The sequence below is a fragment of the Osmerus eperlanus genome, chromosome 10 (assembly GCF_963692335.1).
Source record: "Osmerus eperlanus chromosome 10, fOsmEpe2.1, whole genome shotgun sequence".
Lineage (NCBI taxonomy): Eukaryota > Metazoa > Chordata > Actinopteri > Osmeriformes > Osmeridae > Osmerus > Osmerus eperlanus.
In genome coordinates this window covers 10,675,674-10,703,375 of record NC_085027.1, presented here as the reverse complement: position 1 = coordinate 10,703,375, position 27,702 = coordinate 10,675,674, and the positions used below count along the sequence as shown (strand labels likewise).

The 27,702-nt window shown below is 40.3% G+C and overlaps 6 protein-coding genes across 11 annotated transcripts; 3 read left to right on the top strand and 3 right to left on the bottom strand.

Annotated features, from left to right (window-relative positions):
- Window positions 1-71: 71 nt before the first annotated feature.
- LOC134028029 (zinc finger protein 319) lies at window positions 72-3,497 on the top strand. Of its 3 annotated transcripts, XM_062471331.1 has the most exons (3): window positions 72-237; window positions 1,286-1,695; window positions 2,053-3,497. In XM_062471331.1, exons 2-3 carry the CDS (start codon window positions 1,486-1,488, stop codon window positions 3,283-3,285), a joined length of 1,443 nt encoding a protein of 480 aa, XP_062327315.1. In that variant the 5' UTR covers window positions 72-237; window positions 1,286-1,485; the 3' UTR covers window positions 3,286-3,497. The 3 variants fall into 3 exon arrangements, with proteins under 3 accessions (XP_062327315.1, XP_062327313.1, XP_062327314.1); XM_062471329.1 differs by having other exon boundaries at window positions 1,286-3,497; XM_062471330.1 differs by lacking the exon at window positions 72-237 and adding an exon at window positions 276-444 and having other exon boundaries at window positions 1,286-3,497.
- A 2,081-nt stretch (window positions 3,498-5,578) lies between these two features.
- csnk2a2a (casein kinase 2, alpha prime polypeptide a) lies at window positions 5,579-10,561 on the top strand. 4 transcript variants are annotated; one of them, XM_062470801.1, is made up of 13 exons: window positions 5,579-5,700; window positions 6,237-6,625; window positions 6,841-6,952; window positions 7,123-7,224; window positions 7,406-7,456; window positions 7,833-7,892; window positions 8,016-8,099; window positions 8,567-8,677; window positions 8,820-8,921; window positions 9,155-9,255; window positions 9,471-9,619; window positions 9,837-9,924; window positions 10,082-10,561. In XM_062470801.1, exons 2-12 carry the CDS (start codon window positions 6,522-6,524, stop codon window positions 9,908-9,910), a joined length of 1,050 nt encoding a protein of 349 aa, XP_062326785.1. In that variant the 5' UTR covers window positions 5,579-5,700; window positions 6,237-6,521; the 3' UTR covers window positions 9,911-9,924; window positions 10,082-10,561. The 4 variants fall into 4 exon arrangements, with proteins under 4 accessions (XP_062326785.1, XP_062326782.1, XP_062326784.1 ...); XM_062470798.1 differs by having other exon boundaries at window positions 5,592-5,761; XM_062470800.1 differs by having other exon boundaries at window positions 5,592-5,823.
- Window positions 10,562-10,721: 160 nt separating this feature from the next.
- Window positions 10,722-16,492, bottom strand: kiaa0895l. Its single transcript, XM_062470796.1, has 7 exons — window positions 16,318-16,492; window positions 14,954-15,763; window positions 14,566-14,709; window positions 14,283-14,415; window positions 13,692-13,997; window positions 13,401-13,498; window positions 10,722-13,210 (listed from the first exon to the last, which is right to left on the bottom strand). Exons 2-7 carry the CDS (start codon window positions 15,728-15,730, stop codon window positions 13,049-13,051), a joined length of 1,620 nt encoding a protein of 539 aa, XP_062326780.1. The 5' UTR covers window positions 15,731-15,763; window positions 16,318-16,492; the 3' UTR covers window positions 10,722-13,048.
- Window positions 16,493-20,107: 3,615 nt separating this feature from the next.
- Window positions 20,108-20,754, top strand: LOC134028321 (eotaxin-like). Its single transcript, XM_062471802.1, has 3 exons — window positions 20,108-20,237; window positions 20,345-20,468; window positions 20,592-20,754. The coding sequence occupies exons 1-3, from the start codon at window positions 20,177-20,179 to the stop codon at window positions 20,752-20,754; spliced, it is 348 nt and encodes a 115-aa protein (XP_062327786.1). The 5' UTR covers window positions 20,108-20,176.
- A 1,568-nt stretch (window positions 20,755-22,322) lies between these two features.
- On the bottom strand, window positions 22,323-24,735 carry LOC134028126 (gamma-aminobutyric acid receptor-associated protein-like 2). Its single transcript, XM_062471499.1, has 4 exons — window positions 24,518-24,735; window positions 23,596-23,651; window positions 23,322-23,494; window positions 22,323-22,974 (listed from the first exon to the last, which is right to left on the bottom strand). Exons 1-4 carry the CDS (start codon window positions 24,549-24,551, stop codon window positions 22,884-22,886), a joined length of 354 nt encoding a protein of 117 aa, XP_062327483.1. The 5' UTR covers window positions 24,552-24,735; the 3' UTR covers window positions 22,323-22,883.
- Window positions 24,736-25,222: 487 nt separating this feature from the next.
- Window positions 25,223-26,829, bottom strand: nqo1 (NAD(P)H dehydrogenase, quinone 1). Its single transcript, XM_062471801.1, is given in 8 exon segments — window positions 25,223-25,297; window positions 25,300-25,415; window positions 25,418-25,549; window positions 25,700-25,796; window positions 26,000-26,052; window positions 26,128-26,262; window positions 26,386-26,493; window positions 26,769-26,829. Coding segments are annotated over 8 exon segments (777 nt in total).
- Window positions 26,830-27,702: the final 873 nt, after the last annotated feature.

Genomic DNA, 27,702 nt, shown 5'->3' with positions numbered 1-27,702 from the left:
ATAAAACGGTTTTAGTGAATTTCCACACAATGGACTGCAAAGACAGCCAAATGTGTACAGTAAGCTACTATGCAGCAGACTCTGGATGTTTCCGGTGCGCGCTTGAAGTGGATGGCGTTTGGTTTCAGTCGCATCTCGCCCAGTCTTCAATCCAGCAGAATATTTTTTTCGAAGGTCGTCGACTGCTGGTCAAAAATACGACAAAGGAAACACGCCTCACAATTATACATTGAAATTGTAAGTTGTCACTGACATAATGTGTGGAAAAATGTTGAAGCTAGTGGCTGTATATTTTGTAACCAAGCAGCTCTGTATGCTGGCTGCAGCCAGGGCGGCCCAGGTCGAGGGCTACTGAGAGTCCATGGTCTCGTCGAATCACAGACCATCAGGGGGCCTTACTGCGAAGCTAATAATTACGGGAAATATCTGGATAATAACAAGCCGGTAACGATTGTCTGCTACAGCTTGACCTTATTTTGATATGTATTACTTGCTCACTTGTAGACTTGGACTGTGACCCACTGCAAACATTTGGTCCATTTGGTAATAACAAATTGCAAATGGAAATCCATTTTGATGCCTGCGCGAGCCACATATAGCAAGCTACTGTAGCTAATTAACACAAGCAACAAGGCACGCCAGCTAGCTAAATATGCAGTAACCGAAAAATTACGTGCATTGTCATCCTTCTGCGATTTTACGATTAGAGCTAGCTTAATATCTTTCATTGGCACCACACATTATTTGCTTGCTAAACCGTTGCTCGCACACATAACGTTAGCTAGCTAGCGTTAGCATCATCAATCGCACATCGCAAAGCCATGATCAAAAGATATAATGACAATACAGCAGTTTGCTTTTACTGTTGAGATTGTTGAAATCAGCCGTTGCTTAAAATACCTGCAGATGAATGTCTAACGACTGTCAATATCTCTTCCAGATAAACACAATTTAATCTACTAAAATCTTAATTTATTCCTAATATGTCATAAACGAAGTGTGATGGGGTTTATTACATTTTCATTTGTAACAATTGTGCACATTGGAAAAACATTATAACTTAAATATATTTAATTGATTACTTGGATTATAAAATAAATTATGTTGTGTGCTATTGGATTGTTACTTGGGAAGTATTTGTAGCAGCAATTACAATTTCTGTGATGCACGTTAAACATCGGCGAATAGTAGCCTAGTAACAGTACTGAGGGAGATAACTAGCTTCTTTTACAACTGATTACTTGATGACTCAATTTATGTTTGACTCTTTTTTCCCCTTTTGTAGGGTTTCATCTGGTAAAGTGAAAACAGAGGATAAGATCATCATTTTGGACCATATGACAATTAGTCTCTTATGGACGATCACATTAGTTGTTAATAGTACGCTGTTGGTGACATCTTATCTGAAGCCAAATCTTTATCTCTTCAAACGGGCTCCTTTTGAAACTTCTTGGCCTCTTCACAAGTTGAAAGCTGAATCCATACATGCGAAGTGGCAGGATGACGGAGGCGTGGCAGCAGCAGCACGCTGTGGTCCCACCGCCAGTGGTGCACACCCTTCCCCCGGCCACCGACAACCCTCTTGGCTGTGCAGTTTATGGGGTTGTCCTGCAACCTGACTCAGCCCTACAGCAACCACAACACAGCCAGCATGGCCAACAGCTCTCTGTGCCCTCCCAACAGCCCTCCTTACAGGTAGGTGGTGAGGGAGGACATAAGTGTGGAGCCTGTGGCCATGATATCTCTCACCTGGCCAATCCACATGAGCATCAATGCATGGTAAACCAGGACCGTTCCTTTCAGTGCACGCAGTGCATGAAGATCTTTAGCCAGGCCACTGACCTGCTGGAACACCAGTGTGTACAAGTGGAGCAGAAGCCCTTTGTGTGTGGTGTGTGTAAGATGGGGTTCTCCCTGCTTACCTCGCTAGCACAGCATCACAATGCACACAACAATGGAAACAATCCCATGAAATGTTCCATCTGTGAGAAAACATACAGACCTGGCTCTGGAAATGCCACCCCAACTTCTTCCGCTGCTAATCCTCTGCAGGCATCTACTGGCGAAGCTTCCAGCGGTGGTGCTGCGATGGGAGCCTCAGCCCCAACAGCGTTTGAGGCCTCCGCTCCGGATAGGCCCTATAAGTGCTCAGTGTGCCATAAGGGCTTCCGCCATTTGTCAGAGCTGTCACGTCATGAACGAGTGCACACAGGTGAGAAGCCCTACAAGTGTGACACGTGTGACAAGAGCTTCAGCCAGTCATCTCACCTGGCCCACCACCAGCGCACCCATAGCTCGGAGCGCCCATACAAGTGTGCTGTCTGTGAGAAGTGTTTCAAGCACAGGTCGCACCTTGTGCGCCACATGTACGCTCATTCAGGTGAGCATCTGTTCAAGTGTAATTTGTGCGAAATGCACTTCAAGGAATCGTCTGAGCTCCTGCACCACCAGTGCCAGCCAATAGGGGAACGGCCATTTCGTTGTGGCTCTTGTGGAAAAGGCTTCAAGCGTCCGTCAGACTTACGGCAGCATGAACGCACCCACTCTGAGGAGCGTCCCTTCCAGTGTGAGGAATGTCAGATGAGCTTCAAGCAGCAGTACGCCCTGGTGCGCCACCGCCGCACACACAAGAACCCTGCAGACCGCCCATTCAAGTGTAACCTGTGTGACAAGGGATTCCTGCAACCATCTCACTTGCTGTACCACCAGCAAGTCCACGGCATGGAGAGCCTGTTTAAGTGTGCTTCCTGCCAGAAGGGTTTCAGCCAATCGGGAGAACTGCTTAGGCACAAATGTGGCGGATCAGGGTCTAGCTCTGCACCAGTGGAGAAGCCATACAAATGTGATGTGTGTGGTAAAGGATACAAGAAAAATTCAACACTCCAACGACACCAGAACTCTCACTGCACGGAGAAACCTCTCAAATGCTCCTTGTGTGACCGGCGTTTCGTATCATCTTCTGAGTTTGTCCAGCACCGTTGTGACCCAACTCGAGAGAAACCGCTAAAGTGTCCGGACTGTGAAAAGCGCTTCAAGTACTCCTCTGAGCTACAACGCCATCGACGTGTTCACACTGGAGAGAAACCATACAAATGTGCCAGTTGCGATAAGAGTTTCAAGCAACGTGAACACCTGGCCAAGCATCAGAGTGTACACTCCCGGGAAACCCAGTTCAAGTGTGTGTGGTGTGGTGAGCGTTTTGTTGACCTGACAGCCTTGCAGGAGCATACAGTCCAACATACTGCAGAAGGAAGTGGCTATCCTGCGGCCCCCTGCATACCATGATTTAGCCAACCAGAGGCCCTGTGCACAGTGAGAGTAAGGCCCTCTGGGCATGGAGTATCACCATATACCACCCTACTTATGTATAGACACAATCATTCTTTGCATTTATAGACACAAACTGTACCTCACCTTCCATGTTGCATAAAAACCTTTGTCTCCTTTTGTTAACGGAGAGATGTCATTGCCTCTTCATCTTCATGCATAAACTGATATTTAGAAATAAGTTTGCTCATTTTTTATCCTCAACTTACAATTTGTCCTGATAAGTGACTTTGGGACTTTTCTTCCTAACTTCATCTGATGGCCCACATCTACAGAAGGCATGTTCATTGGCCATTGAGAAATCACAAAATGCAACTTTAAAAAAGAATCTATGTAACGGAGAAAGGTATTTTAAACAGTTGAAGATCAAAGGTGGAGTGTGGGACCTCCTACCATTGCATGATGTGTTTTGTCTAAAGTAAAACAAAATAGAAAAAAAGGTAGGAATTCCATGTGCCTTTATGTTGGTATTAGTGTTGTCCTTAAATTGTTTTCCTTTACATTGAATTATTTAGTTTCTTGCACTGCTAGAACCCCTTCTCATAACTCTGAATACTCTGGCAGGCTAATCCCAAAACCGCTGTAGTAGGCTAAATGAAAAGGTTTCTGCATGAGTATTTGTGAATTCATTATTGAACATTGCCGTTGAATTATAGTAGTTTGTTTCTTTCACAACTGTATAAAGATAAAAGTTGTTCAATTGTAATAGGTTATATCTTATATAGTACCATGCGAAGTATTTACTTCCTATTATTAAACAATTCACTTTTTTTCAACCTTACAGATTAATTTCAAAATGGTTTTTTCCTACCCGCCTACTTACAATAACCCAAATTGACAAAATGTAAAAATAAATTCATTAATTTATCGAAAATAAAATGTATAAAACATCTCTGAAAATGTAACTGGAGATGAGACTGAGTTCAGAGTTCAGTTTTGATTCTGGTCTGCTACCAAAAACCCTTGACTTGCTGTCATTTAAAATATCCCCTTCTGTCTCACAGTTTTCAAGAGCATAGTCTAGTGTACAATGCTGAAATTAGACTGTGCGGTTGAACTGAGTGATTTGTTTAGGGAGTGAATGCTTTTGCAAATCACTGTATATCCTTTTTGTAAATATGTTGTAGATAATTCTTGTATAATAATTAAATGGCAACTGTTATTTGCCATTTCCAAATGAACTTAGCTCTGTATCCTGTATGATTTCAAACTGTAGAAACTCCAACATGTGTACTGGCTCATACCTTCAATGTTCATCTACTAATTATTTGACATACTGTTTGTATACTTAGCATAGATGTATATGCTCATGTAAAGGATTCAAATGTACTGTGCTTCTGCGACCTGCTTTTATACTCAGATCATTTAGATTTTCAAAGAGGGCAAAGACTCATACTAGAGATGTTAAGGACACGTTGACTGCACTTTTTTCACTCACCACAACTTCAGATCAGCAGTTACTGTGTGAAAAAAACTAAAATCTATAGGTAATCATTATTTAGAAGAGTCTGCCTTAGTTGGTGTGTGGGATGTTTCCATGAATTTAACCTTATTTGGAAAAATTCATTATTGTTCTGAGTTGCCTCTGGGAAAGTTGTGTGATGACTGATGTTAGTGTAAATGTTCAGGGCAAATTATAACAATGTTAATGTATGCTAGTTATACATTGTGCTATTTTATATTTACAATAAACTATATTCCCAGTTTCTCTAACCAAACCTTAAGTATTTTGGAAGGATTTAAGATGGGATGTTTAGTTTGACCAGTCAATCAGGAGTAAGAATTCAGTCACATGTAGTATAAGCACTTTGCCAACAATATGCCTCGTTCTTCTGCATGTCAGTGCTGGTCAGCTATGTTGTGGTGCATATGCCTCCCAACCTATTTCATGTGGAAATGCACTCTAGAGCATCATTTGTGTGGCAATGGAGATATGTGCATTGAATCTTTGAAAATGTACATCATGTTCATACTGTAAACAGACAGCGCAAAAAAATAAATAAATCTCACCAACAAATAAATCTATGATCACTTTAAAGTCTGTGTCCAAGTAGCTTACAATAAATGTGTCGCCAGTAGGTGCTGTCTAAAAAAAAGACGTATTTAAAATGCAAAGGTTAAATAATCGCCTGTGAGTAAATAACCACAAAAAAATGCAGTAGGGGATGACATGGACGCCTTGATGCAACCAAAGACATTCATTATATCAATGTAGTTTCTTGGGCAGGTTCTTCTACTCAAAACCTTGGGGTTACTGGATGTACATTATTACTTCCGGGTGATGTTTGTTGCAACGGGAGACCAGCAACGGCAGGAATCGCGGTGCTCTCTTGCAGCAGATGATAGCGTTAAAATACATCTATTTCGGAACGGGTATTCAAAGATTTTATTTAGTGATTTTTTTTCTCCAACATCTTTCGAACTCTGCGCCCCGGTGAGGGTCATAAGCACAGCATTGATAGCGTGCTACATGTCGGTAGGACTTCCTCTGAGTCAGTGAGTGAGTGCGGGGCTAGCCAGCTGTCAACCACCATTTCTATAGCAAATAAGCTCACACGTAGCTAGCAATGCTATCGTAGTAGTTGATTTGTCAAGCTAATTATTGACAAATATAATTTTCGTAAAGCAAATTGTTTCATATTTATACCCGCTTGTCTATAGTGATGTTCGGCCCTTGCCCTCAAAGAGGGGGGTCTTTCAAATTAAATTAGCTTGCTAACGTTAGCTAAGCTAGCTAAACCTGTTCTCGGCCTATTGATTTGTGTAGCTTGCTAGTTAGCTTATTAGTTAGTTCAGATCTTTTTTTAGAGTTAGATACCGTTTGCCAGCTGTACGCAATTGAATCCCACATTTTCAATATTGTGCTCTACCTCATCCTCTTTCTCCCTTCTCCTGTCGCCTCCCTGAAGCTGGCGGGCCATCATCACATCCTGCCTAACAGGCTGTTCAGGGGGCTCAGGCACTCGTTCATTGTAGCACTAACTATTCGCACCGCAAGTGCTGCTTGTCGGAAGAATTTGGCAGTAGACTGCAGTCAGCAACTCCTGGCGAAAGTCGCCCAAACCAATGTTAAACTGTACTCTGAGATAATAAAGCCTGGAATCCCAGAAAGTCTGTGCTTTGCCTTCCAATTTCGCGCCAAGAGGACTGCTGTGCAAGGTGAACTTCATCAACAACGAGCGCCCAAGCTCGCGATGCCCGGTCCCGCGGCCAGTAGCAAAGCTCGGGTGTATACCGATGTCAACACGCAGAAGAGCAGAGAATATTGGGACTATGATGCACACGTGCCAAGCTGGAGGTAACTATCAGTTTGAGGCATGATGATGGACTGGTGTTCTGTCGGCGTAAAGATTTGGGTTAAACACAGTGTAATATAACTACCCCAGCATAAATAATTTGATTTACAAATGTAAGACTAGTCAGCAACTTTGTAACCGCCTTAAATCGAATTTGGTATAATTCTTTAATACTTAATCTGTCCTTCTCTGCTAATTGTTTTAATTATTTCCGCAGCAATCAAGACAACTATCAGTTGGTCCGCAAATTAGGAAGAGGCAAATACAGTGAGGTATTTGAGGCCATCAACGTCAGTAACAATGAGAAAGTGGTGGTAAAAATCCTGAAGGTGAGCTCTTAAACCAATGATTAAAGTAGATACAAGCAAGATATTGCCAAACAAGTTGTATTTATTTATTATACCTTTGGCAGTACAGGCTAGGCTAAATCCCAACACGATGTGAATGTTTTTCCCAGTTATTCCTTTTTTGAATTTTACCGTTGATTTACCGTTTGTAGCCTGTCAAGAAGAAGAAGATAAAGCGGGAGATCAAAATCCTTGAGAACCTGCGAGGGGGAACCAACATTATTCGATTGGTTGACACAGTGAAGGATCCTGTGGTATGTCTCCTCTTTACCTTTGGTGCATGTGAATAGTTGTTCTTATGAGTGTTCTCCTCTGGCCACCATATTTGATACACTTGAAATTCATGCTTGTAGGGCTTGAGGATTCAAATCAGTATGTCAAGCTGATTTTTGTCCTCCCCATCAATTAAGCATTCCTGTTGTCTTCTTCTTGCAGTCCAGAACACCAGCGCTTGTCTTTGAGTGCATCAATAACACAGATTTTAAGGTACTGATGTTTGGTCAAGATCATTCATGTGAAACTACTTAGGAAATACCATTCATGTTAAGTCATTGATGTCCAATGTCAAAAACATTCCTCCAAAGATACTAATATTGAATTGTATCTAACTAGTTCAACCTAATTTATTGTTCTGAGATCTAAGTCTAAATATGCTAAAAGACACTAAACTTGAAATCCTATTTTTAAATAAAAATGTACTCTAACATTAAAAGCACTAATTTCTCTTCTTAATTCCTAACAATTTACAGACAAATTACATCCATCTGAAGCTCAAGTTTTTGTTTATAGAATGGCTTTTAAAGCAACTTGTCTTTATACTGCTTTCAAGGTTTCACTAAACTAAACCTTTCTTTTTTCACAGGAACTTTACCAGAAGCTCACAGACTTTGATATCCGTTTCTACATGTATGAGCTTCTCAAGGTAAGAGTAGTTAAACCTAAAACAACATCCCAAGGTCTGTCTCCTCAGTCCCTTTGTGTTTCTATAGTATATTGATTTGTTGGATGACTGACACCATGCTTGTGTCTGGTCTTTCTCATAAAGGCTCTGGACTACTGCCACAGTATGGGTATCATGCACAGGGATGTGAAGCCACACAACGTGATGATCGACCATCAGATGAGAAAAGTACAGTATACAAAAGAATTTCAGCCCTTAATACTTGATCTACTTCTGAGTTGAACAATGTTATTATTGTAGATTAGGGAAAATATTATTTTATGTTTTTCCAATTGTCACAACATACAACAGCAAGTCAATAGAAATGTGTCGATTCTTTGGTATTGGCATTGCCAGATGGTGCATTCATTTAGTCATTTGAAACAATAGTAAACTTAGTGCACAGGAAGAAGTGCTGCTTACAACAAAGTGTACCCCAGCTTTTTTCATGGAGGCCAAAAAAACATCAAAGGGCCTAAAATGGGTCATGGCACAACAGATTTGGAAACACATCTACTTGCCTCGTCTAGTCTGTCATGTTGACAATCAAACGCTAGGTGTCAGTAATTTACTAGAAAAAATATTGCAGGTCTCACATTCCCATTGAATATTAGAGCTCAGTGGGGTATTGTAACAGCTGTCTTTCTGTGGCACAGTTGCGTCTCATAGATTGGGGACTAGCAGAATTCTACCATCCTGCTCAGGAATACAATGTCAGAGTGGCATCCCGGTATTTCAAAGGGCCAGAACTACTAGTCGACTATCAGGTATGGACCGGTAACACTTACCACACTCACAAACTGCATAGGATAACCACTGTCAGTGCATTTGTATCGGTAGTGTCATTTAATGAGACATTGTTCAACAAGTGAAGAACCATGCTCAAAGAACATGGTGTTGTGTTTCCAGATGTATGACTACAGCTTGGACATGTGGAGTCTAGGTTGCATGTTGGCAAGCATGATCTTCCTGAAAGAGCCCTTTTTCCATGGCCAGGACAACTACGACCAGGTAACTACAGCACAAAAACACAATAAAGAGAGGAATAGTGTCTTTTGACAAATGTATTATTTGAATTGAAGTTGATCTGTCTTCTGTACAATCCACTTATAACATACAATTCATGTACACACAGCATCCATTATGAACAGTTAACTTATTTTTTTTATTTTTTTGCAAATGTTGACGGCCCATGTTTAGAAGTAGCTATTAACACCTGGACTGTATTTTGCCTTGAATCCTAGCTTGTCCGCATTGCCAAGGTTTTGGGGACTGATGAGCTGTTTGGTTACCTGCACAAGTACCACATAGAACTGGACACCCGCTTTAAAGACCTGCTGGGACAGTGAGTGTACCACCCCCCTTTAGACAGGGCTAGCTTGATGAGGGTTGTCAGTCTAGGAGTTTATCAAATTGTATTGTCTAACATTGATTTGGATGCTCTCCTTGGTCTCCATCTTTTCATCCACCCCACTGCTTACTTCTCATCCACTCCCCTCTCTTCCCCGCTTTTCATCCACTCCCCTCCCTTCTTATCCACCCACCTCTTTCTCTTCCTAGGCAGACGAGGAAGCGCTGGGAGCAGTTTGTCCAGACGGAGAACCAGCACCTGGTGAGCCCAGAGGCCTTGGACCTGCTGGACAAGCTGCTGCGCTACGACCACCAGCAGAGGCTGACTGCTGCGGAGGCCATGCAACACCCTTACTTCTGTAAGTGTATCTCTTTAGTGATATGCACAGACATACTCACACACACACTCACTTGTCAGTCTGGAAATCATGTAGAATCCATGTGTTTGTGTATTTATGTGTGTCACACATGCTTGTCTCTGAAGCGCAAATAGTTTGTGTATTGTGTGCATTGAAGGGTGGGTTTATTGTGTTCTATCATATTTGAGGTGGAATGGTTATTGTCTTTATCCCTCAGATCCCGTGCTGAAGGAACAATCAAACTCCAACACAGATGGCACAAAGGCAATAAGTGGCTCCAATGCAACATGATGAGCAGAGAGGAGGTGATATGCCAACATGTACACACATTTAGTCATAAGGGCAATGTTGGGTGACCACCACATGACTTGAACTGATCCAATCTTAGAGATGAAGTGGAATGTTTGAGCAGATCCCATATTCAGGGCCTTATCTTGGTTTGTATTTTTCTCCCTCTTCCAGGAAAACCTTTGTTACCTCAACTTGTGACCTTTTCGTGGCAGAAACCGCTGCCTCCAAGTCAACAGCCATACTGGAGCGATATGTCAATTAGCAACATACAAACACAAACACACTTGGATTCAAACCTAATATCTTCTTGCACAATCCCCCAGGGCCCCTTGTGGCACTGCTTGGCCCAGTCACCAACAAAGCGCATTGGACCCAAGCTTCGACGTGTGACTTGCATTCTCGAACCCCCTCCACATATCCCAGTCCTGCCCCCTCCCAATTTCAACCCCAGTTTTAAAATGAGCAAAGTGACTGTTGTTGGATCAGTATAAAGCCAGTGTTGTGCTGTAAGATATGTGTGAGTCAGTATGAAGCTGTGGTGACCTGAGATTATATTCCAGGTAATAGCACTGAGTGGCATGGAGGCTCTTTTCTGCTATGGATAGAACAAATACTATATTGAAAGAGAATAAACCATTTTTATTTAAAGAGGGTGTGTGTTATTTTATGAAAAATTAGAATTTTCTCATTGTAAATGTATGTATCATGAGCATTTAGTTATTTGAAGGGATAACACAGTCCCAAATACATTTGTCAGAGCAGTCTGATCGAAATAAGTAAATATTGTGTCAGGTTGTGTGTCATCTCTTATTTTATTTATTAAGGAAGGAGCATATGGACAAACAACTTTCTGAGTTTAGATTTAGGGTGAGAAGGTTGGATTACAAAATACTGGATTGTTTCAAACTAGCTTGGAATATCCAGGTTAATTAAAGATGATCCCATGCCTGATGATTCGGATTTCATTCATTACACTCACCAAGCATTTAAATAAATCATGTATATTTAGCAGACAAAAGCAATTTGAACATGTGACATTTTGAACTGCTGTCAAATTCATTTCAGTACTGAATGTACTTTGCATGAACTTCAGAAACATGGACAAGCAGTAAAAATATATCCCAAATATAAAGCAATCAAATGGTCACAGATCAACTGAAACAGGGGGCCTGTCATAACATAAATGGTTGATGTAGTTAATTAGTAAGGTTTGAAAAACAAAAACTTTGAGAAATCTCAATACTCACCTTTAAGTCTATTAGTTATTGATTATACATTTTCATATCCTTCTATTGGAGAGTATCCCAAAGGCATTCGCAGGCCTGTCTTTATTTGCCGTTGTCCAGAAAGGCAGCAGAAGAAAAACAGACTGAAGGGGCAGAGCCCACTACACTACTGAGCATCTGGTTTGGAGAACAACCATGTAAGTTCAGTGGATAAGCCTCCAGAAAGACCTTCCTGTCTGCCTTTTCATGTGTACAGAACATGGTGAGGCAATAGTATGTTCTGTGGCAGTAAGGGCCCAAAAAGCTTAAAGCTTGCTATCAACTGTAGGACTTTTACATACATGTCTAAAAAGACCAGAGTACATTTAATTTTGACAGAATCAAAGATGGCACTGAGTGTGGAGTGTTGTTTTAATAAATAGCCTGGAAATATCAGATTATTTCCAGAACATGTGCAACATTCGTGCAATACAAATAAATGTTTGTTTAGACTGAACCCAGGCAAATTACTTTTCAAAAGTCAGGTAAAATTTGTGGAGGCGGAGCAGCCCACTTATTTCTAAATTGCCAGTGTGTCTAATGTAAACAAACCTGCAATACTGATCATTATTATAATCACATATTTTAATTTCAAAGGCAAACTTAAGATATACAGATACTGAAAAGATGTACTTTTTAATTTGATGTATCAATTTGTTTGGACTGGTAATTCATGAGAAGTTATATAATGAAAATTTGATTCATTGTCATTACAGAACAATTCTTGAGTCACCAGGGGCTTTGCCCGGTCTACTAAACAAACACCCTAAAACTGACTCGAAACTGCCAAGGTTAAAATGCAGTATCTACAAATACATCCTAGCTAGCTAAAATAGATGGGTTCTAAACCCATCTAAGGCACGCCCACAAACACCCCTCCCCCTTATTTTCCTCAGCCAATCACTCACCTGCCTGTCATGCAAAGTAATGAGGAAGCTATGGTGACTGGCCAGCTTTGGCAGCCTGTCAGACAGGCATGAACGTGTATTAAGGTAGCCATGGTAGCACATCATCTTAAGCTGTCTCTATAGGCTTAAGGATCAAAGGTTGGTTGCCACGGAAGCTTGGGCGATCACATCACATTAGCGTTGACATCAAAGACCACCAAGGACGCTCTCGGTAACACAATCATGGTCTGATTATAAAACACAACAATATAAGAGTTGTGTAAAGTTGAGTCCATTGGCACTAGGTCTCAGTTGACTTTGTCCCTGGGTTCTTATATGGAGAGCTCCTTGGTGCCCTTTTGCAAAGCTGAAAAATCTAAGGCGTAAACTAACCCCTCTGCAAAAAGGGAGATACAGTATAAAGCTAATACCATAGACATTCATTTTGTTTTCTGTACAATGAAACAACAAACTTAAAATAATAAATACTTGCATAATTACAGTACATGAGTTACAAAGGCTAAAACACACAAGTGTTAGATGCGGTTTAAATATGTAAGTGTGCACCGAAATGTATACAGGTTGATGCTAGGTCTTATATCCTAGCACTGCAGTATTGAGGTAACTTTATGGTGCGAGTAAAGGCATGTGGAAGCAAGGGGTGTGTTTGCAATACTTTGTTGGAAATGTTGTCCAGACATGCATTGGACAAAAGTTGATGTTCACAGGATTCATAGATACTGGCAGAGTACATGATTCGAGAATGGAGATAATAATCCACCTGTCGTATGAACCCCTGTACGATATGATAATCCAAGTCCCATGTACTGTCTTTGCATCAATACTCAAGTAATTTATAATACTGTATCAATCAAAGTGTCCCAACTGGCGATATGTTCCACAGGTTCTATGTTTTACACATGGTATTGCTGTGGTACATGTATAATCCCTGGTTTCATGGATGTAACCTCCAACCTGGTAGAAAATCATGGTAGGATTTCTTGCAGCTGGGCATCATCTATTTCGTTGACTGTCACAATGTTGTCCAGGTGCTGGAGATAACGCTCTTGGTCCTGCATGAAGTGAGGGATTCTCGTACGACGGAGTACCGCCTGGTGACGAAGCCTCTCCACATCTTCATAGGACACCTTAAAAAGGGTGCAAGATAGAATTTACCATCATCATTATTAGTAATATTATCATGGGTGGCTGTACATTTAGCAACCATTTATCCAAAGCTTCAGACACACAGTTCATAGAATAGCACATAATCAAGGTATTTTAGTAGGTAGAACCTAGGAGAGGTCTACAAGGTACACTAAGTTGATTCAGACTGACCTTTCCCAGAGAGGTTAACATCTTGAAGTCGATGTTCCTCCGATGTCGGAGAATCCTGAGGATTCCATCCAAGTAAACCTGATCTTTACTGAAGCAACCTGACATAGACAAAGCAACAATAAATGAAAACTTATTTCTCATATCATGCAGTTGGGTCAACATGGGTGTAGAATATTTTCTGTATGTGTAGTCCTATGTATTTTTCATCTTAGAATACTTGGCCAGTATAAATAAGGCCATGTGCACATGCACATCATTACACACGTTGTGTGTATGTCCATTTATGCTCACCTGGTTGGGAAGTGTCCGTCTGGCCCCTCTTGGCACGCAGGCAGTACTCCCAACGCACTGCTGGGTCCTGGACAAAGCGGGCGATATGACCAAAGAGCTGGCTGAAGCTCATATTAGCTGCGTGGTACACTGTGTAGTACAGCAGGGCCGCACGCCACAGGTACGGCTGCTTCCGCAGCAGCACACTGTGCAAGCTCGCCAGGCCCTCCTCCGTGGGATTGGCTGGCTTGAGGCCATACTGCTTTCTACCCACCGAGGTGCCCCAGGGCTGCAGATTGTTGTTCACGCCACGCAAGTAGTGTGTGCCTATACGGAAAAAGGGTGATATTGGTCAAAAAAAGGTACTGGTTTGTCATGTACACTCAGCATTGTAAATACAAACTGAAGGAAACTGGAGACAGAAGGTTGATAGAATTTCTGATGGAAAGAATCCTGACAATATTGAGTCACAAGCTTGTTATGCTTGGCGACATTCCTTCTCCTTAAGTCTTAAAATGGGCACAAACAAACAAGATAAATAATTGTCTAAAACCCTGGTGAAATAGTACCTATGGGTGTCAGGGCTGTGTAGGTGCAGTCTACTGTACCTACCTATCTCATGCCTCAGCATGCCCTCCAGCCAGTGCTGCCGAGCCCCAGACAGGTTGATGGTCAGGGTAGGCCGGCAACTCTCCACCATCATCACAGCCTGAGACAGCAGCTCCTCAGACAGACACACCACCACCTAAAGTTCCCACATGCCATCATCATCATCATCGAGACAAAGACTACAAACCGGGATCAACACATACCAGCAGAATTGTCATCATTGATCTACATCTTCACATAAAAACATACTGAGGATGGTACGTTCTTAACCGACACCCAAGCTCACCTCTCCAACACAGCCCTCCTTCTGCAGGTACTTTCGAGCTGCTGCCCAGACTCGACTCTTGGGTAGCACACTTCCTCCTGTCACCTCCTCAAAGTTCTCATAGGAGCCAAACTTCCTCAGAACACACTCCATGATCCCTACAGCCTATGGATGGAGACAGAAAAGGATTCAAAGGGTGGTTTAGGTTTTATGTCTAAAATAGCAGTTTTACAACACTTGAATTAATATTGGGTTTCTAAGATAGAGATTCAAAAATGATCTTCAGTACTTTTATTCAAGACAAAAACAAGATTGATACAATAGGCAGTTCTCTTGACAGTGTCATATCACACCAAGCTGTCATAAGCCCATACCTCCCGCCAATATGTTTTATCTATGTGTTCTCTACCTGTGAAAGAAAGAGGCCTGAACCCTCCTTGTACTTCTCCAGCACTGTGCTGGGCTCGGGCTGGGAGTACTCAAACTGTGGCTCATACTTGTAGTCAGATTGGAAGAATGCCTGTTTCTCCTGATCCAGGTTAACAGGCCGGAGGGCCACCAGCAGGCAGGGTCCACGGGGGGTGGAAGGCGATGGCAGAGCGCTGGTTCCCACCCCCCGAGCAATATGGGGCAGAGAGGTGGCCGGTCGCATGCGCCCTCTGGCGGTCCGGAGACCTAGAGAGGAGTTAACCGTGCAGGTGCTCTCGCTGCGGCGCATCCAGCCCCCGGGGCCTAGGCTGGGGCTGGTCAGGCTGCGGGCGGGGGGTGAAGGGCCACCGCTGCGCCAGGGAGGCTGTAGGACCCGTCTGTCTGTTGCTGGCTCTGACCTCCGGAAGCTTTGGGGTGTGACCTCCAGGCTGAGGGGGCGTCGGAGTGGTGGTCTGGGAGTGGCCAGCCCTGATCTCGCTATGGTAGTTGCCGTAGCAGTGTCCTGCCTCTTCTCCACCACTGCCTCTTTAGACAGGCCAGAGTTAGAGTGGGAGGGTCCAGACTGAGCCTGAAGTCCATTTTGAGACACTTGCTCCCTTTTGTTGACACTGCCAGTTCTGGCCCTAGACCTGGTAGAGGTGATGGTGGTTTTGGGTGGGTCTGGTCTATGTTCTGGCCCCAGCAAGTCCCTGCAACTCCCCCTAACATCCCCGTCCTCGGCCCGATCCATACGACCCCCATCAAGATCCACAACCATCCCTGGAAAAAAAAACCTCCTCCCGCCCCAACGCTGTGAATGATCCCAAAAGAAAATGTTTGGTATTAGGCATTGTAACATTATGTACAGAAATTCCTTTGCAGGCCCTGTACGAAATTGTCTATATACACAAAACGTGGCACAGCCCTAAAAAGAATTACAAGTCGTTTACTGGACAAACAGGGCATGCAAGTAAGAAAATACGAAATTTAAGACAAGGTATTGCTTCACACCTTAATATGAAATTGGTCACCGATAAATTGGTACTGTAATTACGTTCAAACGAGAACAAATTCTTCGTTCCGCTTTACACTTTGAAACAGTATGTTTGCCATTCATTCCGTGGGACGTTGGATAGGCTATTCATGCAGCAATTACTGTTTGATAGGGCTACTGGAGCAGAAGAAAAAAACGCCAGGAAAACATACTGATAACTTATTGACTGAAAACCAAAACATGCACTTGTCCTGTCATCATGTCTTGTTTTCTTAGCTACTTGCTCGAAAATGTCTAACTCTCCGTTTACAAAGAGGAAACGGGGATTACTGAATCGGAATAAACACCGAAACGACGAATAAATGTCATACCTTGCAGCGTGTCCTGGGGTTTATGTTCAGATTTGTGAATTCAGACAATGATTTTCATTCATGACGCTTTTGCGTGCACATGAAGGTTTCCGGTGGGGAAAAACTGTTTAATAGATATAGCGGTACTGGGTATGGGGCGCGGATAACAGAGGATTGTGTTGGAAGATTTGACGTGGTGGCACAGCTGATGAACGAGCCATGCGTCGTGCGTGCCACTCCTTTGCGTGGACACGGCGGACTAATTTGACGCAATGACGTAGTACGTGTAGTTAACCACCTGCAAACCATGAAACATACCGAGGATTATGTGGGCTTTATTAATTCTAAACAATGGTTTAACCAACTCAGCTCAAACTGTGGAAATAAGTAAAAAATAAAATAAAGCCGTAGTTGTGTTTCAAACTGGAACGGACATAGATTCCTTAATAGCCTGTTATGTGCTATTCATTTTATTTACACTTTTCATCAAAGTTACAACAATGGCAAGGTTGTATATCTTGAGAAGACCCCATTTATTAAAAAAAGAAATATATTATCATAAATTAGTTGGTAAAAATTAGAATACTTTTCCTTCTTTCAATAAAAAAATATTACAATTGTTGCAATCCTTCAGCTAACTGTGGATCTGCTACTATACAGAAATGTGATGGGCTATGCTGTTTTGGTTGATGACATCAATGGCATGACAGGTGTTGAACGGCTACCAATTTTTTCTATGTGGTTTATCACCCAGTCCAGAGAGGGGTTAACACAAAACTTCTTGTTGGCTTTTGTTGTAAACCTGTAAATAGACACATTGAACACAAACATTACTCATTATAACACACATTAAACACTTTAGAGAAAATGTCGGCTACTCAGCATACTTTTTTGAATAATTAATAGGCCTATTCATCCTACTTACACTATTGCTCTGAAAGGGCAGCGACTAGGGGTCGCGGCAAACTCTTTTAACCTGTTCAGTTGAATCTTGTAGTCAATGAATCTTGGACAGCAGGAGCCTTTTGTAGTATCAATGGCCTCTGAAGCTGTGAACACATAATTACACACTGATTAACACATAGAAACCATACTTCATGCAACCCAATTATCTGTCATGTACTCCTCATCAACAATGACACAGACGAACACTCACCCTTAGACATGTATAGGGAGCAGAGCATCCCCAGAAGGAGTAGAGTGGTCATGTTCTGCATGGTCCTCACAGCGATGGGGAGAGATGCTAGGCTGGACTGAGAGACTGAGATCTTTTCAAATGATCTGGTGTGGCTCTGTGTCTGTCCTCACCTCTATTTTATAAGGAGCTGAAGGAACTCACATCATGTTTCCTCTCATTCTTGCAGCTGGTACTTCTTAGAAGGCCCTCCATCTTCTTCAAATACTTCCTTATCAACTTCTTGTTTCATTAATTTGGTTATATTTCCGATGATGCAAATTCTTGCATTACGCAGAAAATATTTTCATGTGAATGGAAGCCAACTTGTTCTTCCTGTTATTGGTTTCATAATGCTCTGCTACACTTTGCTGTAAAAATAAAGAAATTAGGTTTAATAGTACAATAAAAATGTTGTCTTCTAATTCCCACATATTCTGTAACATTAGGTAAGTTATGTAAGTAATTCATAAATAATTGTGTTTCATGTCATTCCTTTGCAACAGCATCAGTAATGTGTTCACACATAAATCCTTCACAACTCTGCCAATTTGGTTTTAATACATAACATCTTAAACACTCAATAGACAATACACATCTTTACTAGATCTATAGTCAAATGTTTTTACACATACCTGGCGATTACAGTGTACAGTATTGGAAGTTCTCATTCAATATCTAGTTTTTAAGAATGGGTATGCACCTGGGGATGTTAAAGATACTATATTGATTCTGTTGTCTCTAAGTTAATATTTAGCAGTATGCTTGTAGCAGTTTGAGAGCTTATGTCCACATGTTGAGTGCACGTGATGTAGAAGGAACAATACTGTGCCATACTGTTTTGTTACAGTTTTTGTTCCACTGGTGTCTGTTTCCTCTAAAGCTTTTCAGGACTGTAGGAAGTATATTTTAAAGAAGAAGCTGCTTACAAGTAGATATACCCTGTTCATATTATCAAAAAACATTTTCATGTGGTGGTAAACTGTTTCGTGCTTGTTTGCTTGTATTTGTACCCTGGACGAGTCTCAACAAGACAAGGTTAAAGTATATAAAGGTGCTTTCACTTATTTGTGTGACTTATTTTTTAACTTTTTAATTAGTTTATCAAACCAAGCATTATTTTAAGTTTTCTCTTACATTAGTACTAGACAATCCATGTCTGTGAAACTGGGCCTTTCAGTTTTAATAAATAAACCTATAAATTTAGGTTTCAAAACATCTGAGAATTATGATAGTCAACATAAACCAAAAATGTGTTGTCAAAACCACAACCCTGTCATGATTGGATACAACTTCATCTTTTATTTCTGTTCACATGCAAATAGTATTTGTTCTCAGTATATACAGGGAGAGGGGGGGAGTTACACTTGACCCAATTCTTTGTAAGCCTTTTCTGTGTATAGGGATAAAATGAACTATGTGGCAAAGCACACTTTTGGGGAAATGCATACCAGTCAAGCTAGATTTAGAAGAGTATGACGTTTGGATATATATATATATATACATCTGAGAATTATGATAGTCAACGTAAACCCAAAATGTTTTAGTCAAAAAGTCTGTTTTTGCCTTTATCATCCTCATTCTTGTACAAGGAAACCCCTTTATGGGTTCAAGATACTTTCTCAAAAATACCTACTGAGGCAGACATATTTTAGCATTACAACAAATACATTTTACAGTCATTATATATTTCAGACATCAATACTAATAGTTTACAGACACCAGTGGAACAAAAACTGTACCAAAACAGTATTGCACTGGCTAGAGAGGAGGCTGCACGGTGAGGGAATCGGGCTACCCATCAGAAGGTTGCAGGTTCGATTCCAGGCCGTGAAAAATTATGTTGTGTCCTTGGGCAAGGCACTTCACCCTACTTGCCTTGGGGGAATGTCCCTGTACTTACTGTAAGTCGCTCTGGATAAGAGCATCTGCTAAATGACTAAATGTAAACGTGCACTCAAGCTCTCAAACTGCTACAAGCATACTGCTAAATATTAACTTAGAGTCAACAGAATCAATATAGTATCTTTAACATCCCCAGGTGCTTCTTAAAAAACTAGATATTGAATGAGAACTTCCAATACTGTACACTGTAATCGCCAGGTATGTGTAAAAATATTTGACTATAGATCTAGTAAAGATGTGTATTGTCTATTGTGTGTTTAAGATGTTATGTATTAAAACCAAATTGGCAGAGTTGTGAAGGATTTATGTGTGAACACATTACTGATGCTGTTGCAAAGGAATGACATGAAACACAATTATTTATGAATTACTTACATAACTTACCTGGTACCTGTAGAATGTTACAGAATATGTGGGAATTAGAAGACAAAATTTTTATTGTGCTATTAAACCTAATTTCTTTATTTTTACAGCAAAGTGTAGCAGAACATTATGAAACCAATAACAGGAAGAACAAGTTGGCTTCCATTGACATGAACATATTTTCTGTGTAATGCAAGAATTTGCATCATCGGAAATATAACCAAATTAATGAAACAAGAAGTTGATAAGGAAGTATTTGAAGAAGATGGAGGGCCTTCTAAGAAGTACCAGCTGCAAGAATGAGAGGAAACATGATGTGAGTTCCTTCAGCTCCTTATAAAATAGAGGTGAGGACAGACACAGAGCCACACCAGATCATTTGAAAAGATCTCAGTCTCTCAGTCCAGCCTAGCATCTCTCCCCATCGCTGTGAGGACCATGCAGAACATGACCGCTCTACTCCTTCTGGGGATGCTCTGCTCCCTATACATGTCTAAGGGTGAGTGTTCGTCTGTGTCATTGTTGATGAGGAGTACATGACAGATAATTGGGATGCATGAAGTACGGTTTCTATGTGTTAATCAGTGTGTAATTATGTGTTCACAGCTTCAGAGGCCATTGATACTACAAAAGGCTCCTGCTGTCCAAGATTCATTGACTACAAGATTCCACTGAACAGGTTAAAAGAGTTTGCCGCGACCCCTAGTCGCTGCCCTTTCAGAGCAATAGTGTAAGTAGGATGAATAGGCCTATTAATTATTCAAAAAAGTATGCTGAGTAGCCGACATTTTCTCTAAAGTGTTTAATGTGTGTTATAATGAGTAATGATTGTGTTCAATGTGTCTATTTACAGGTTTACAACAAAAGCCAACAAGAAGTTTTGTGTTAACCCCTCTCTGGACTGGGTGATAAACCACATAGAAAAAATTGGTAGCCGTTCAACACCTGTCATGTCATCGGTGATGTCCTCAACCACACCTGTCATTCCACTGATGTCATCAACCAAAACAGCATAGCCCATCACAATTCTGTATGGTAGCCGATCCACTGTTAGCTCAAGGATTGCAACAATTATAATATTTTTTATTGACAGAAGAAAAAGTATTCACATTTTTACCAACTTATTTATCCCTATACACAGAAAAGGATTACAAAGAATTGGGTCTCAAAGGAAGTACAATGGATGAATACATTTTAGTTACAGTGTAACCTCCCCCCCTCTCTGTATATACTGAGAACAAATACAATTTGCATGTGAACAGAAATAAAAGATAAAGTGTTATCCAATCATTACAGTTGTCTCTGCATGACAGGGTTATGGTTGTAAAGTTGTAAGTATGTAAAAGTGATCTTTGTTATTTGTGAATCATAAGCTTTACAACAGACAACAAAGGTGCTTCTAAATGTTGATTAAATTGTCAGATGACAAAATAGGACATGCAATTTTGTTGCTAATATTCACTGTAGATAAACACCTTTAATGCTTTTATTTATATAAAATAAGGATACAGTATAAAATCAGTCAGTATATGCTATTGTACTAAGCTAGAGCACACTTGATAATTGAATTGGTCAATTCTCAAAACTGTTGTTTTATAAAACATTTTAGTTTTGGGAATGCTCAAATCTAGTAAACTCAAGTCTACTCAAAACACATTTTAAGTACCCTATATTTTAAGTTGAACATGAATCTAAATACATTTCCCTTTTCTCCATTTAGCAGATGTTTTTATCCAAAGCTACATATAAATAGTGCATTTAGAAAGTACAGCAGAAAATCAAGGATCAGATGTACGTTGTTCAGTAACAGTTGATTACGGTCAAGGAATGGTCTGTATTTACCATTAATGTTAAACACCAGTTGAGAAACACTGCCCTAGTCTATGGACTGGCTTCTTTTGACACAAAGTGTAAAAATGACCACGGTCTCTCAGGAAGCGGTTGAGGAAACAGAGATAATCCAAATATTAAATAAAGGAGGAAGTATTTCAACACTATGGCTACGGTCATCGAAGACGCATCAGCTGCAAGAATGAGAGCAATAGTGTAAGTTAGAAGAATATGTACACTATCATATACCAAATGTGTTACATGTTTGAGTACAAAATGCATATGTAGATAAACATAAAATACTTCTTAATACTTAGGTAGGATGGTTTCAGTGAATGCACACTTTTTAGTTCTAATTGTAGTTGTCAAAGTATTTATTATAAATTACCATCACTTGGTATGCATTTATAATTTAGTACACAATTTAGTCATTTACAAGTAACTGTTGTTGCTTTGGTCCTCTTTTGTGAAAGTACTGTATGCACTACAGCACTAGATATGGCCATCTAGTGGCTGACTTAACTCTGTTTTTGACTATCAGTTTAAATCATAAGATTACGACATCTTATTGCTAAGGATTTTATTTCAGATAGACCAATTTAAATAAGGTGAATTTGAAAACCTTGTAAAAACAAAAGGTGTGTGTGTGCAGGGGAGTGGGGTTCCCTTAAGCTTATTCAGGATGCGATTGAAAGTCTCATGCTACAGAATAGACATTACACTCCTTGAAAATTGATTGATCCCGAGTCCCATACACCAAACTCAACAGTAACTTTTATTTTCAAATAAAACACAATTTTCTGATAAAAACAAGGGGATACTGTTACTTTTTATTGGTTAGGTCATCCAGCTACCTTACCTTTCAAATAATTAAAAGTATTTAAATATCATCTTCAAGGAAGAAAGCAAAACTCGAAGCAAACAAAAAACAATGACAAAATAAACAAACCAAGCATCTCCTAATTGCAAAGCCCAGCTATATAAAAATAATAATTCCAATGTATGCACTATACATAACTCAATATATGGATGTATATTTTGTGATATATATGTATGTCAGTAATATAGCATTGGGCAAGAACAGAATAGACTGGTGCATTCAATAATTTAAATTTAAGTGATTACACTTATTATAAACCTCAACTTCTTTAGCCTCTTTTATTCTCTGTGGGGTTTCATTCAGCTTTGATCAATGGGTGAGTAAGGGTGATTGTAATTGAATGTAGATGATGGGGAGGATGTGGCCATGGGGTGGCCAGGTGTTTCGGTAGATAAGGCTGATCATGATAATGATGATGATGATGATGATGCAGTTCTAGAAGCCGAAGGTGTTCTCTCCACTGTATGCCACATATAAAAAGCCGTCCTCGTCTTTCTCCTTTTCGTACAGCTGTCCCATTGTAATGCTGCAATGGGAAAGACCAGGAATAAAATAATAAAGCGGTTGAAATTCTCATCAGTAAAGCTGTTTAGGCACAAACTGTTCTATTCACTTGAATGAGAGCAGGTTTTTTGTTTTATATGAGAGTTAAGGCTCTGATATCTTAACCTTAGTCCGCTTTACCTATGATAAAATCTCAAATAAGATATGTTTTTGAAAAAAGCACTATTCTTAATAGTTTTTTCAGAATAGGATTGTGATTCATCCCACATTGGCTTGAATGCATTAACTTCCGTTCCACCTAATAAAACTAATAGTCGCTCGGCTATTGGATACTAAAAGGCTAATTGTATTTTCCTGGTGATTTCAGACCTGGATTGAGGCACAGTTTTATCAACAAACAGGAAGATGGCCTTTTCAGATGGGAGCTGGATGCGTTTTCGGATGATCCACATGAACTGGGCCACAGTGATGTCGGAGGGAACCAAATACTTCCTCTTGTCAATGTCCACAATCTGTGACCCTGACACCTTCTCCACAATAACCTAGGTACACAGGGTAATAGACATTAATTTATTCACCAAAATATTATGCAACTAGTCATTCATATTGACACAAACAATGTGGTAGTTCAGCTCTCACTCACCGGAACCCTGTCTGGGTACTTATTACGTATTTTAGCAGACTCTATGCACCGATGTTCTGTTCGGGAAAAACGATAGAGATGGAAAAAGAGTAAGAGATTAGGTCAAGAGTGAGTGACAGTTTAGACCAGTGCAAATCCGGCAGTAGACCTATTTACTCTTGCCTATTGTCAGTAGAGCCACAGTCTTCCTAACAGTACAACATTTGAATGCTGATGTCACATGATATTCTCTGCTCCACAGATCAACAAGGAGCAGCTGTGGACACAGGTGCACCTTGGGTAATCCCTCAGTAAACCTGTCAATTCGCAGACACACCTGATAATATTTAAAAATCGTATACATTAAAATAATAAATCTGGCTTTTGTTGGAATTAATTTAAATAGGTGTGTAAAAAACAGAATGGTTCAGAATGACCTAATGGACCCGTTTAACCAGACTATTGTTTATTAGGCTATTAGATTTAATGTATTTTCAAGTTTTCGTTGCACAGTGAATGGAGTTTTTGTCGCAAAAAACCATAGCCTTTGCCAAAACGCGTTTAGTATTAACCTACATTTTCAAACAGACCAAGTCGTGGCCTGTTTATTTATATGCGTGGGTCTGCAGAAATTCTACCGACTTCATATACCTTGAACAAAATAAATAAATCTACTTTAAACTATACAACAATATATTTAAGATATTAGACGAGAAACTGCTAATGTATATCAGGTTATGTTAAACAGTTCTTGAAATTTCACCATGTTATGGTTCGGGACTTTCGTTCTTGAAACAAAGACAAATTGAAACCTCAACCCTAGGCCACTTCACCTATTAAGACGGAAACGTAGGCTATCAAGTAGCCTAATAACTTGTATAGAGCAGGAAAAGTGCAAGGACCATAGACATTTTAATTTGCCTTGTCATGAAACAAATCTTACCCAGAGAATGATCCTCTTTAAACATCCATTTCATGTTTGCGGGTTCTGAGCGCTTTCGCACGATAGGGACTGAAATGATACACGTCAAATAATTAAGTCGTAAAGATAACTAATTGTATGTCCAACACCCCAAACAATATTGAAATGTTAAACTATAGCGTCAACAATTTAGCAAAACAAGCTCCTCCGGCCTAGCATTGCCCAAATGATGACGTCACTATAAGGCTGTACCATTCCGATTATAGGGGGACCTCCCAAATATCTTCTGAGCCCCATAAGATTTAAATGCAAAATCCACGATGACTTTACCAGATATTCAAATGAGATTTGGTAAAAAGTTTAATTAATCATTTATCTTAATATAAACCTGTCTATGCTCACCCATTCCAGGACACATTAATCCCACATCTGACAGACTATTGTGTCGAACTGCACAATCACAATTCGCCCCTCTTTAGAATCTTACAGTGCATCCGAGTGCTTTTTAAATAAATCTTTCTGCAAATTATTTTCACTGTGAATTATTCCAGTAATGAAAAAGCATCAGCAAGACTATTTAATAGTCCACAATAGACATAGTACACAGGACGGACATTTACAAAGTTTCGTTTTTTTTTATTTAAAAAAACTTCGAAGTTGAAGATCTAAACAACACTTTCAGTAGTATAAGACTTATAGGCTGACTTGGAGGCCTTCTCTTAAGAGTCAGGGAGTTGTCTTCTTGTCATGGGGTGGAGCTTTCAGCTGGTTGTTGATGGGGAGGGGTTTGCAAAGATGTTGGGGCCTACAGTGATACCGCTGGGGTGAGAGCTGCGTTCCTTCCTCACATCTGGACGAAGTTTAAAAAACCCTGGAATACTGAGATCAAAGAGCTCGCAGGGAGCAAAGGTCAAGGCGTCAAGCCTCTCAGTCTGGTTCGCCAGTCCTCTAACATAGTAGTGCGCACTAAAGGTGGACAGTGAGCAGAGCACCAGGAGATCTGCAGTGCAAGGACTTGGAACCCACAAAAGTGTAGAATGCCATTTTGTAATGTACAAGACAGGTGACTTGGAGGGAAATCTATCTTTGCACATTTAATCTATGTTGTTAACAAACCTAAAAAGGACCATTGTTTCTAGCTACATCTCTTATCTGTTATATTGCCTCTATTTCTCAACATACTGTCCTTGCTCACCTGCAAGGGCCATAATGTTACATTGATATTTCCGTGGATACCATCAGGACTGAACATGCTGTTCATTGCTCCGGTGGTGGACAACAGTGCTTTTTTGTCCGACAAGAAAAGGAACCCATTTCACACAACTAAAATCCTTGTTTTTTTCAACCCGTTATCTCCTAATCAAACAATGTAGGTTTAGTCTTTATAAAGTTGTACCACACTTACACAAAATGAATACATTTGATAAAAAGTATCACAAACTTAATCTCGCCCCAATGTATGACATTCATGCTTGTACAGAGAGACAAAACAAAGAGGACCATTAAGCCGTTCTTATAGATCCTCTGCAAGGTAGAGGCAAAGCCTTGAGTCAAGACTCAGGTTCATATTCATCAACAAATACAAAAGAGAGAGTGAGAAATTAAAAGTAGTAGTGAAAGTAGTTAATCACGATACTAATCACAGTGAGAAAGAGAGATGCATGAGTGCACAGGAAACATACCACAACACAAAGTGAGGCAGCCCTCCTTCCATGCGTGCATGCACTCGTCTCCATGTTGTAAATTATCAGGCTTCTTCAGCTCACCTAGCACAAGTCACAGAGTGTTTTCAATATCATATATGTGTATGTCTTTGGATGTGTGCACATTTAAGATATTTTGTCTAATTGTGTGTGTTAGGTTAGGCTAGGGAGACAGAAAAAGAAAACCTGTGACGTCCTGCTGTGTAGCAGAGACTTTGAAGTCTTGCAAGCTGGCTGCAGCGTTGAATGAGGCTGAGCTCTGGTGAGCATAAACGATCAGCACAGTCTTGGGGGCTGTACATCCACGACACACACACATACAACACGACACACTAGATTTGTTTCTATATCCAATCTTCATTAAAAAAACAAAACCCTCAAAATGTTTATCAGCAAAAATTGCTGCAACAAAAAGTTTTGCAGGAATGTCACTTGGCCGTACTGAATTACTTGAATTTTGTTTTGCTGAATTGCCAGTGAAAGTTTACCTTAAACTCCATGGCTAGTGTACTGCTTGGTAGGCTAGAAATTAACTTTCCAGTCTAAACTTTTGGTTTTTACAGGCTCACTTTCTGTCGCTAGCACCTCATATCCATGGGCCAGTGTTGTGCCCTGAAATGCACCCCCCATGTCATTTATGTTCCGTAAATCCCAGCATCAAATTATTCTCATTGTATATTGAGGGGACTAGTATGAGTAACCAGAGTACATTTCAGTCTAGGCTATAGGCATGTGAACATTTGGTCCGTTTTCAGGACAGCTGATATTCTGGGTCAGAATGCTGTTATCGACCTGTCTGAGCCTACCTTCAGGTTAAACTGCATTTAAAAGGGTCATTTACTGATTTTATAGGGTATTTCACATTATTCCTTAAGGTCTCCGAATAGGGTATGTAACATTGGTTGGGCTGAAAATAGCTCTGGTGCTGTTCTATGTGTCCTAATGAACCTTGTGAAATAGCCCTGGAATAAAACAATTCTCCAGTGGCGATTTAGATCCTTTTTAGGGGTGCTCACCTAAATTTAATCTCAGCACCCCTAAAAATAATAATAATAAAAAAATAAAAATTGTTATTGTTTATTATCATTTGATGCTGGTAGTTCATCAAGAAAGGGACATCCTTAGTTTTTTCATTCATTAAATTTTTGCATAATAATACATACATGTATTAATTGTTATCCAGATCAATTAGCGTCGTGGCGGGTAGTGGCCGTGGCCAACACAGCATTTTACCCTTGCTTCCCAACTTTTCAACTGGCTCTGGAACCAATCGTCACTCCTAATGCCTAAACCTCACAGACAATCAGAGGCAGAGTGGGGAGAGGTTTACAGACCCATCTTACATCATCTAGTAGAAACAATTTTAATACAATATTAAAAATGATTTCTATTGGATGTGTGTTTGCTTTACAGTAAGTGATGCTTTTGACTTTTGCTTTTTAAAGTAGTTCAACACAGGTAATACCATTTGTTTAACCCTCGTGCTGCCTTCGGGTCACATGA